At 43.5% G+C, this 12,596-nt stretch overlaps 1 protein-coding gene across 2 annotated transcripts in view; it reads right to left on the bottom strand.

Annotated features, from left to right (window-relative positions):
* GPM6A (glycoprotein M6A) overlaps positions 1-12,089 on the bottom strand; it is a 257,405-nt gene extending 245,316 nt beyond the window's left edge. Inside the window, exon 1 of one of the 2 annotated variants that reach the window (XM_082374616.1) lies at positions 11,928-12,089. In XM_082374616.1, the coding sequence (XP_082230742.1) occupies positions 11,928-11,931 (4 nt within the window). In that variant the 5' untranslated portion in view covers positions 11,932-12,089. Of the gene's footprint in view, positions 1-11,630; positions 11,653-11,927 lie in introns of those variants that run through there. The other variant, XM_082374617.1, reaches the window with a different exon arrangement.
* Between the last annotated feature and the right edge of the window lie 507 nt (positions 12,090-12,596).

Here is a 12,596-nt window from a genome sequence, read left to right on the forward strand (position 1 = left end):
AAATGATTGATTTTTCTAGTGATCACTACTTCATTTATACCTAAGGAATCAATTACTTACAAATGATGCACTTATATTAATAGTTGCTCTGGATTTTTCTTCTCCAGAGACTTGTCACTCTGAGTTTACCTTCTCATCTATAATTAACAAACAAAATTGTACTCTTCTTTGTAACTCTTTCTTTAGGAAGGAAAGAATGTGTAAAACAGTGACAATAATGGGTCTTTGTCACACATATATGTAGCACTTCATCATTAATTTTTGTCCTTGTTGTACTATCTAGTAGAAAACCTGAAACAGGCCTGCAGAAAACTCCCTTCGTATCCCATGTCTGCTATCTGCGCTTCAAATCTAGGCTGAAGTAGATAGCTGACTTATCTCAATAATAGAAAATGTCTACTAAAATAAATATTACTGTGTATTTAGTCTTCAGCATTTTTTGAAAACGCAATTCCATTGCAGCATTTCCCTTTTACATAGTTTTTCTAATAAAAGAAATAACAAAATATTACACCCAGAAGGAATTAGCCAGCAGTGAGTTATATTTTATTTTATATTCTCATATGTCACCTCCTTCTTTATGCCCTAATATTTCTTTTTTAAATAGTGTTTGTTTGGGACTCATAGACTAGGATATAACCATGGTGGTATTTTTCACCAGCAGAGAACGTTGCTGATGGTTAAAAAACCAGTTCTAAGACTTGCAAAATGATTCCTTTTTAATTATAACAACCTCACAGGACACTATTGTGTACTCACACACGTAAAAATTAAACAAATCAAAGAAAATGCAGGAACAAGAACCCCCCCCACATACACACACACACAAACATATAGCCACACACTTCAAAAGTTTAGGATCCTACCAGGATAAGGAATACAAACCTACATGTTAAAATATATCAACCAGTTCCCTCACTTATTACTGATATATTAATAATGATATATAATGAATTCTACGTGAGCAATGTAGCCTAACGAAGCCTGAGATAATTTCTGGAAATACGTATGCCTGGTGGTTTTTTTTGTTTGTTTTTTAAATTAATTTATTTATTTATTTTTGGCTGTGTTGGATCTTCGTTTCTGTGCAAGGGCTTTCTCTAGTTGCGGCAAGCGGGGGCCACTCTTCATCGCGGTGCGCGGGCCTCTCACCATCGCGGCCTCTCCTGTTGCGGAGCACAGGCTCCAGACGTGCAGGCTCAGTAGTTGTGGCTCACGGGCCTAGTTGCTCCACGGCATGTGGGATCTTCCCAGACCAGGGCTCGAACCCGTGTCCCCTGAATTGGCAGGCAGATTCTCAACCACTGCGCCACCAGGGAAGCCCCTGGTGTTTTATTTTGTTTCAGTTGTTCCTTTATCCTCACTTGGTAAGTATAAAAACATATACTTACGGCCATGAAGAAAGAAAAATACCAAAATCTTGTGGCTGAAGCCTCGAGAGTCTTCTTTGTTAGAAAGTCTAGGTTGAAGCCACAAAGAAATGAGTAAGAAGGACAGATCTGCTTGCCGTTTGAGAACCACTGCAATGAAACCATCCTCATGGATATGCTGTATTTATTTTTTGCCTGTTTATCAGCTTATGGGCACTTAGAGCTGAATGGAATCCTATGGGCCACTTAAGCCAAATCCTTCATTTGTACCTGAGGAAAAAGGGAACACAGATGGATAACAGCAGAGCTGACAAGAACCACACAGAAATCAGGAGATTTCTGGTCTAGGGAAACCACATTAAGCTTCATCTCTGTTGCTTCATTTAACTGTTTGAAATAGATCATAAATTTATCTGTATATTCTTAGTATTAAAGGTATAAATATCCTCTATAAATGAAATATGAGAAAAATAAACACAATATGTTCGTCAAAACAGACAAGTTACAATATCTTTACTGGACTTACTATAACACAATTTAAAACAATCAAGAAGCATGGTCTTTCATTAAAAAAAAAAAAAAAAAAAATCCTGGACTTCCCTGGTGGCACAGTGGTTAAGAATCCGCCTGCCAATGCAGGGGACACGGGTTCAAGCTCTGGTCCGGGAAGATCCCACATGCTGCGGAGCAACTAAGCCCGCGAGCCACAACTACTGAGCCTGTGAGCCACAACTACTGACCCCACGCGCCTAGAGCCCATGCTCCGCAACAAGGGAAGCCACCGCAATGAGAAGCCCGTCCACCGGAACGAAGAGTAGCCCCCGCTCGCCGCAACTAGAGAAAGCCCGCACGCAGCAACAAAGACCCAATGCAGTCAAAAATAAATAAATAATTTTTAAAAAATCCTCAAATGGCATCATTCTTATAGACAAAATATATATAATTTTTTACTTTAAAAACCCTGTTTAAGTAATACCAAATAGTTCCTGTGATTAATCACTCTGTACTACGTTGCCCAGGGATCCTGACATTGCAAGGCTCCGGCAGTTTATGCCTCTCCCTGAGGTCACTCTCTTTTTCTTAAAATATGAAGGAAATCTTGCAGTTCTTTTCTACTTGATAAAAATCTTCTTTTGACCTTGGATCCACCCAAATCCTTTCTTTCTCTCTCTCTCCTTCCTCTTCCCCCTTCTTCCCTCTGTCCGCTTTCTTCTTTTTAGTCCTTGAAATCTGCTCCATGAGAGCAGGTTTGTATCTTCACCCCTTTATTAAAAGTACTGTAACTTCAATGGGCTTATATCAACGAAAAATCCGTCGATGCAAAAGGAATGTCATTCCTCTATTCTTCCTTCTGTTGGGCTAGACGCTGCGGGTCCCTGGTTTCTCAAAACGCTGTCCTTCTTGGACTCTCCTGCAGTTGAACGAACTCTGTCTCGTCTGTTTTCAGAGGATTCTTCTAGGGCTGTTTGCCTTCACGTTTCCCATCTCACTGGGGCCTTTGGCCCAGTGTTGAAACCCTCCCAGGACCACAGCCCTAACCCTGTCATTCCACAGTTCTGCCGTCTTTCCTGTCTCCTGACATGACTAATTCTAAATACAGTTTTCATCAGTAAGAGTCAAATGCTGTATTTCTGTAACTTTCTACTAAGTTAGTGAGGTCAACAGTGTTAGACAAACAGCTTAAGGGCGAGAGTGTTTGTTGTGTTTTTGCCAATTATCTAGAAGGTTCCGTCTTCAGAATCTGGACGTGACCTCAAATAACGGGGGAGAAAATACACATTCACAACTAAGCGTCACAGACGTAGAAGTAAGGCACCGAGAGTGCACAGAAAAGGCAGACTTCCATTAGATGCGGTGCTTACCAAATTCCAGGCACTTGTGCCCGCAGTCACGGTTTTTACCAGAGTCTCCCAGCAATGTGTAAAAATAGAATACCTGACTCAGCATTTATTACATTCAAAGTTTTCAAATACCCCTCTTTTTTTCTAGAAGCACCCCTGTAAGATAAATATTGTTGGTTTTATCCCCACCAATTATAAACTGAAGCCCAGAAGGTTAAGTGACAAAAGTGCCCAAGTTCCGTGGCTAATTAGTGGATAAATCAGAATAAAAATGTACTGAAATACTTATGTTTTAACGACTTCTACAGAAAATTGCCTCCAGGTATATGGTTTGTCCCATATTTAAGTATCATCATTATTCTCCTTTACTTGATATTTTAAAACACAATTTACATTTTTACTAAAATATATTTTAAATGAAACTTTAAATCTCTACCTTAAATAGAAAGTCAGTATTTCTTATTTTAAAAACAATGAAAAAAAAAAAAAAAAACAATGATTACCAAAGGCTCAAAGTCTAGGTCCTGCCCTCTCTTTATTAAAAAGGGGAACTCTCTGAAATATCACTGATACTCTTTAATTATTCAACCTTTTTTTGACGTGAGTACCATTTTACCTCTCAGTTTCTTTAAACCTGGATGCCTTTATTATGTAAAGGGAGATCTGTTAAGGTAACTGCTGTGAAATGAATATAACTAGTAACACTAAATTAGGATTTCTTTTTGACTTAATCAAAAGAATTGAAAGAATATTGAGATGAGAATAACTTTATCACTGCAACACTCAACTTTATTTAATGCCATGTCCTTGAACCACCTAAAATGGAAAGGCAGTATAACATAGAATCCCTGGAGCCAGAGGGCCTCAGTTCAGAATCCCTCTTGACTGTTTACTAGTTAGGTTACCTTGAGCAAATTATTTAAACCTCTCTGTGTAAAAATGAAGATGATGATAATAACACACATCATAGGATTGTTTGGAAGATTAAACTACTAAGTACTTATAAAGCATTGTAAATAGTGCATGGCACATATTAAATAGTGTAGAAGTATTTGTGAAATATATAAAATAAAAATACTGGGGACTTCCCTGGTGGCACAGTGGCTAAGACTCCACGCTCCCAATGCAGGGGGCCCGGGTTCGATCCCTGCCCAGGGAACTAGATCCCACATGCATGCCGCAATTAAGAGTTTGCATGCCACAACTAAGGAGCCTGCCTGCCACAACTAAGACCCGGCACAACCAAAGAAATAAATAAAATAAATATTAAAAAATAAAAAGAAGCATTATCATAACTCATTTGTCGAACATTTAAAAAAAAAAAAACTTTGCATTTCACTAGCATATATCCCACACTTAGGAAAACACTAAGCTGGGCAGATAGTGGAAATTTTTCATACAGGAAATATATTTAAGCTGACAATAGTTTTGCTTTTCCATTGGGAAATAGAAAGGACGTGCCATGGAGTAAAGACGAGCATGATCAAATAGATGGAGGTAAGAAAAGGCTGAGGGTGAGTAGATGAAATTAGTTTGTAGTTTCTTTCGGTTAAGGGATAAAATGCATGAGCGATAATAGCAGGAAATGGAGTTGGGGAGGTCAGCGACACGATTAAGAGCTGTGCTTGAGTGGGGTGTCTTGATCATCACATGGGGGTGATTAGGAGGAGGCCAAAGCGGGGAAGTAACTGGCAGTGAAAAGACCACTAAGGTCCAGGCTGGAAGGGGGTGAGGGACTGGCGGAAAGCAACGGCAATGACACAGGATAAGACAGTGCGGACGGTCGGAGGGCTAATGACGTTTGCTCCACAAGGCCAGGTCTATTCGAGTCATCAAGAAAAAGAAAGAGAGGGCTTCCCTGGTGGCGCAGTGGTTGAGAGTCTGTCTGCCAATGCAGGGGACACGGGTTCGAGCCCTGGTCTGGGAGGATCCCACATGCCGCGGAGCGACTAGGCCCGTGAGCCACAACTACTGAGCCTGCGCGTCTGGAGCCTGTGCTCCGCAACAAGAGAGGCCGCGACAGTGAGAGGCCCGCACACCGCGATGAAGAGTGGCCCCCGCTTGCCGCAACTAGAGAAAGCCCTCGCACAGAAACGAAGACCCAACACAGCCATAAATTAATTAATTAATTAATTAAAAATTAAAAAAGAAAGAGGAGGAAGAGGGCAAAGGAAGAGAGGCGGGAACCAGTCAGATCCCGGCAGGAGGAACCCCGTTTTGCAGGCGTTGAGGTTGAAGCGCTAGAGGGGCGGCTGGGTGGAGACAGCTGACACTGAAGCCCAGTGACACGGCTTCGGGAGTTACGCGCACATAAGTAACACTTGGAACCATGAGACGGGAAATCATTAGTAATTTTCAGAGGGAGAGTTTCAGTAAACTCTGGAGAGCATCACCCCATCCTAAGGCTAAGAAGTGACTGGTAAGGAAGGAAAGAGCAACTAGACAGAGACTTCCTCAGGTTAAGTCTCAACAGGACACAAGTGAGGAGTAGCATCTGTCACAGCGCTCAGCCAGCTTGATGGGCGACAGAGGCTTTCTGGAAGAGCCAATTCTCAAAGCGTGTCCTAGGCTTCAGCCTCAACACTGGTTGAACCACATGTTAGCACTGAAGGTCCACCAGTCAAGCCCAAACCTTCTGAATTTGCATCTTGGCAGTGGGGCCCAGCAATTAGTACTGAACGTATTCTCTGCGTTATTCTATTTAGACAATAAATGCGGAGGTTCTAGAAAAAGAAGTCTTACAGAAACAGCAAGAGGTATTTATTGTGCTATCATTATATAGTTTGGGTAGATCTCGTACATCGTAGAGAAAGTAGTGCGTGACTATTTTGACAGGTCATCTTAACAAACTAAAGAAGAATTTAACTCCATGTCATAGTACCTTCTGAACTCCTCAGGCATTATTCCAGTTCTGTTGGTTATATAGGTCAGGCTTTTATTTCTTGTTGAGATGTGCTTTTTGTTTGTCTGCCACATCATGACTACCGGGCACAGAGTATGTGGCTTCATATTATCTACCCTCATTTCCTCACCTCTTGTCAAACAGTTGAAAATAGAATGACCTCAAATCAGTCAGGTTGAAACAGAATCTAATTCTTTTTTAAGGCCTCTGAGTTTCTAGGTTGAAACTAATTCCGTCCTGGACTTTAAACCCATCACATTTACCCTAATTTTTCTTTGTTTTTCGACTGTCTAGGAGAAAGGCCTATATTTTTGTATCATAAATGACAGCTCTGACTTTTTCCTGTTAAAAATAATGAGATTTACATTTAAAGTTTTAATAAACTGAATCTTACATGTTTAATTTAGAAACATATCTTTCAAAAAATAAGTACAGTTAAGACTACACTTATTTTTAGTTGCACCATACCAATTCCAATTATGTATTTTGTACAGTTAACACGTTTCTGAAAAATAAAGCAAGCTTCTGAACAGTTCGCTACAAAACATTTAGTTTATTGTGACAAGAGGATATTGAATAAAGGATTTATGCTAATTGACCTACCTTCCAATTTATGACATAAACTCAAATTTAAGTAAGATAAACAGTAATTTACAACAGCCTTAGAAACTTCAAATTTAAATTAAAATAAGAAATATTAGCTGATCGTATTTGAAATTATTCTGAGTAGAGCTTATCCCAGCATTTTATTAACACATTTCCACCCAGGCATGAATTTCCACACTCAAATGTTTTACTGTGAAACTTTAGTGTGACTATCTGGACTTCTTCATAGTTCTAACTAAAGTTTCAATGCTTCACCATGTGTTTCAGAAAACTTGTATCAAATTTTCAGTTGTAAACCTGACGATGTCTCTACTGTGAAACACACTTACATCTCTTTCAGGAATGAGATCCAGTAGCTGCCTACCTCAGTTCCTTCTCTCCTCCTCTCCTCGGATCAGGAGGAAGGGGGGTCTAATGCCCCTCCTCTTGAATTTGACTGTCCTGAATGATTTTTGTGACCATCAGAAGACAGCTGAAGTGATGTTTTGGGACCTAAGGTGCTCTAGGTTATAAGAGGCCTTGCAGCTTCGGCCCGGTTTTTTCTTGGAACACTTTTCTAGGGCTGATCCCTCTTGGAACCCAGCCGCCATGTTGTGAAAAGTCCAAGCCACTTGGAGGCAACCCCACCTGAAGTCCCAGCCAACAGTCAGCATGCTGTCAGCTACAGGTGGGAGCTACTTTAGACGACCAGCCCAACCAAGTCTTCAGATGCTTGAACCCCCGGCAGATACTCAACTGCAAGGCAGGAGACCTCAAATGAGAACTGCTCGGCACTCAGCCCACAGAACCATGAGAGGTAATAACAAATTGTTGTTTTAATTCACTAGTTATGGAGATAGCTGTTATGCAGTGAAGATAACCAGAATATTAATCTTTCTCTGCTCAGGTTCAGACTATCAGACGTTTATAATTTTCTAGGGAATATAACATACTAGAGGCCAACTGACCCTTGAAAAGTTTTGCCCAGTAGTCTAGCATCTTTAACATGTTCTTGATTTGTTTAATGGAAATAGCTCGAGCTTATCTTTTTACATGTTTTTCCCTCTAATTGTTACTGAATCAAGATCTGAGCTACATAAATGTACAGAATCATGCCCAACCCCTCATCAAACAAAAGAGGAAACAGGATCCCCAAGATTTGCATAATCCACCCAAAGATTATCATTTGCTTCTCCTGCTTCATATCTTGGCTCTTTGTACCTTGTTGACAACTGCCTCTAGGGGTCATACTTTCCTGAAAAAAAAAAGTGTGAGTTCAAGACAATACCATGTCTCATTATTCTTTGCCTAAATTTGCAAATAATTTTACAGATCCTTAACCAAGTCCATTTTTACTGAAATTGAATGACAGCAAAATATTTCTGTCTGATATTCTCCTCTTGTCAAAATTTCTGGACTCCTAGATCTAACACTGAAAGTTAAAGATGTCACATTTCACTGTTCTAATTTTAGGGCATTGATACACATTATGTAGTTGATGTTTCTCTTCCAGCAAACAGTGTTTCTCCTCCTTCCCTTTCCCTCAACCCACCTCCCTATACTCCTACCTCTAGACAGACAATTCATATAGTATATGGATTTACCTCTCACCAAAGATTGGTGACCTTCTAACTTTTATTTTCCTTCTTGTTCTTGCCCTCTGATTAATTTCTCACTGTATGTTTCCAATCTACTAACATTTGTCTTTAGATGTCTAACCATCACCTTTTAACTAACATTTCAAAAATGAAATTAATCTTCTGTCCAAAGCATCCAGAAAATAAACCATCTGTTTTATCCTTTAAATAATCTATCAAGGGACCTACTATATCCCCAATCCTCAAGGTTTCAAATCTCCAGAAAATACCTCTTATTCATTCTCTTCTTTATTGCTTAATTTCCTAATTTTATAGACTTTTCATTAGAAATATCATTCATCTATCTTTTTTTCCCTCCATTTCCACTATTGCCACTCTTCCACTAGGACTGAGCTAGACATATACCACATCATTTCAGGATTACTGTGACAACTGGTTCTGTCCTCTCCAATTTATCCTGTGTCTTAAACAACACTGCTCAATTTATCTTCCTTAAACACTAATTTCATTACAATTCTTCTTTGCTCAAGAACATTCCATGATTCTCTACTTCCACTTACATAAATTCTAAATTCCTCTGGTTGCTTTTGAAGGCTCTCCAAAATCAAGTCCCATCTTGTCAACCCAGGTCCATGTCTTACAGCTCCGCTCCCCCAAATTCCTTCCTGCTTTGGGTAGGGGCCCATTATTCTATCTAGAACACCTCTTCCCAAACCCTTCGCATCCATCCAAATACCACCAGGCTCAATACCACTCCCCCCATGAAACTTTCCATGATAATATCTAAATAATGAACTAAATAATGTCCAACATCACCTTTTAAATAAAACAAAGAACGGTAAGTGACGTGGTTAGAGGAGAAATATAAAATATCCCCCCACCTATCTCACACTGGAGCCTGGAATTTCATAATTAGAGACCATGTGGGTTAAAGTTAACCTTGCAGCTAAAATATAAATATTCTTAGCAAGGAGTCAGTCCTGCATTTTTTCAGTATGAAATGCTTCATCATATCCTTTCTGGAGAGCAAAATTCAGGTGCAGAGGGAAAGCCTGTTGCATACCTAGATTAGCTGAAGGCATCACTGAGGAAAGAAAATACATAAAAGGAGGAAGCAAGGGATACCAAAATCTCAATTTGCCTACTTCGCAAATAACTTTTTTTTTTGAGGATTAGCCTTGTGCATTATAAATAACTATCAATTATTCAGAATATTTGATTAACCAATTACTCTCATTCTTCCACGATGCTAGAGTATGGATTTCTTCTTCTGAGTCAAGCAAGAATTGATTGCTATATTCACTCCCATAGCACCATCTTCCTTTTTTTAAATGATGAATTTCAGTTGTCATGACACCAGAAAAAGATGGATTCAGCTTGCTGGCATAGTCAGGCATTCTGCTACACTGCTTTCCCCTTTATCCTAGCAATTTGGACTCCAATGCTAAACCCTCACCCCCCTACTACCTCTAAATAAAAGAAGTTCTAAGTAATGTGTTTTTCACAAGTAAATGAAAAGAAGAGGAGAAAGATGACCTGAAGTGACCAAGTGTTTTCTCTCTAGTTTCTGGACAGGCTTCCTTCCTTCTCTCATCGGCCCCCCTCGGCTCCTTCCTTGGCTCTTCCTATTTGTGGACCGCGTGTCTGGGTCACTGTCCTGAGTGCTGGCCTCACGCTCTCACTCTAGCGCTACCCACTTGTTCCTTTCTCTACTTCCCTGACCTCTGGGTTCTCACCTGCTTCCTCTATCCACTCTCTCCTACTAGCCATCTGACACCTACACGAGTTTTTAGTGACCTCGATTACAATAGGAAAAGGTAGTCCATTCCTGGCAGAAAAAGGAAGAGACAAACTTTAGGTATCTGTCAGTTTACAGGTAGGACAGAGAACTCTTCAAGCTCAGGATTAGCAGAAGAGCTCAGGTGCTAACTCCACCCCCCCCACCCCCCCCCCCACCCCCGTCCCGGAGAACACTCTCCTGTAACCTGGGATCGTGTGTAACGTATCCAAGGACACTGAAGTAAAAGCCAAGGCCAACTGTTTTGATTATAGCTTGGAAATGCAACCTAGAGAAATAATTAACTGCAAAATTATGTGTACTTTACCCCTTGATAGACAGTCCACTCAAGTTTAAGGTTACAAGGCAAAAATGTCATTCTTTCTAGAGATTTTATGTTGGATCCAAATAGCATCTTAATGTTTTCAGTAAAATGAATGGGTTACATCAGTCAATTATTTTGGTTTTCCATTTATGAGAGCTTTTTCCCTCTATGTGCTATTCTAACAAGAGTTTATATGCCCATGTATTTAGAAAGAAAGGCAAGAAAGAAGGGAGAGAGAGAGGGAGGGAGGAAGGAAGAGCCTGAAATTCATTCTGCCATACTTGGGAAAACGTTTTATCTTTCCTTTTTTTTTTTTTTTTCCTTTCCTTTTTAACTTGAAAACATTCCTTCCGTTTCAGAAAACTTTTAAAGACAGTTCTTCTTGCAGATCATCTGCAACACTATTTTATTCAAAGGCCCTAAAAATGGGTCTTTCTAAAACTTCTCCAGAATCACTTAAGAGACTACACATGTCTTGACCACAATTAACATTCACAGGCAAAAATGTCCTCGGCTTTCTCTTTTTTCCTTTCTTCCAAGTTGGCCAGCGTCTATGAACGGCACCGATTAGCAGTCAAAGCATCCCCTAACCCTCGAGCCTGTGGGAATTTAGGAATTTGCACCCGAGCACGTCAATCCCAAAGGCCTCCTTTACCCTGGAAGAAATCCCTGACAACAAAGGACAAGCGAGAGGCCGGGGGAGGGGCGTAACGCGCTCGGACGCGAAGCACCGAGAACGCGGGCGTCGACGAGCCAGCCGCCGCCGGTGGGTCGCTGCTCAGTAACCGTGAGCGGCGGCACGGCCGGGCCCCCTCCGGCCTCCGGGCCGGGCCGCGCCGCCTCTGCGGGGCGCGTGACGCCTGCTCTCCGGCCCCCGCGCCCAAGCCTCCTCGTGGGACGCCGCCTCCTCGGGCTCCGCTTGGCCCGACGGGTTCACACCCGCTCCCCCTCCGCCCACCCACACTCCCGGGGCCGTTGCAGCTGCAGCCGCTCAGCTCGGAAGCGGGCGGGCCCCGTCTAGAAACTTGAGCGGAGCGGCGCGCGCCCCAGCGCCCCGAGACCGGGGCCGGGACGGGCAGCCCGCGCCCCTCGCCACCGGCCCAGCTCTGCCGGAGGCACGTCGGCCTCCAGCCTCCACGTCAAGCCTTTTGTGCCGCGGTGGCGGCCCGCCGAGGTGGGGGCTGGAAAGGGTCCCCAACTCGCCCCGTCCCAGCGCCTTCCCGCACGCAAACCTGGGCGAATGGAAAGTGCACGACGTCGCCACTCCTCGAGCCCCGTCTCAACTTGCTCGCCGAACCGCACACTGAAACGTGGCACACGTGGGGACAGCCACCCCGCCCCCCGACTCTCCTTATCCTCCCCCCGACCCCGGGCCGCCCACGCGCGGCGACCCCCGGGCCGCGGTCCTCCCCCGGCGCCCGGGGAAAGTCCACAGACGGACGGGGGAGGCGGGGAGCGATGCGGCCCGAGGCCGACCGACACCCACTTTCTTCCCGCCACAGCCGCCCCCGAGGCCGAGCCTCACTCACCCATGGCGCCGCGTCCCCCTTCCCTGCGGCCCCTCCGGAGCGCAAGCGGCCGGCGCAGCCCGGGGCCGAGGGCTCCGCGCGCCTCCCCTGCTCCGCGCGCCGCGGCGAGTGACGGCCTCGCCCCTCCCAGCCTCGCCGGCTCCCGGGGCTCCCGGCTCCGCGGCGGCCGCGCAGACCCCTCCCTCTTCCCACCTGCGCCGCGGGCGACTGGCTGCGGCCTCGCGGTTCCCGCCGCGCCCCCCCCCCCGCCCCGGGCCCCCTCCCCTCCCCGCTCAGGCCCGGGCGAGCCACGTGCAAACGCCCTTCCCCGCCCCCCTACGTTAAACACACATTACACACCCGCACCGTCTCAGCGCCCCACGGACGACCGGGTAGCCAAGATAATCGTCCCCAACGTGGAGAGCAGGAAAGATTCTTCCAGAAAAGTTGATGGGATGATTTCTACATTCCCTAAAATCTTCTCTTGTTTTCAGTATTCCAGTTTTTCCCTTAATAACAACATTAAGGCAATAGGAAGAGAAAATTCTCCCTTGAATTTATGTCTCTTTTCTTTCTTCTCTGTTAAATATATTTCTTTCTGTAACCTGGTAAAGCTATAAAGTCCTAAAAGAGACACACACACACACACACACACACACACACACACATCATCATCATCATATGCAGAAG

The sequence above is a fragment of the Balaenoptera borealis genome (assembly GCF_965194805.1).
Source record: "Balaenoptera borealis genome assembly, chromosome: 21".
Classification (NCBI taxonomy): Eukaryota; Metazoa; Chordata; class Mammalia; order Artiodactyla; family Balaenopteridae; genus Balaenoptera; species Balaenoptera borealis.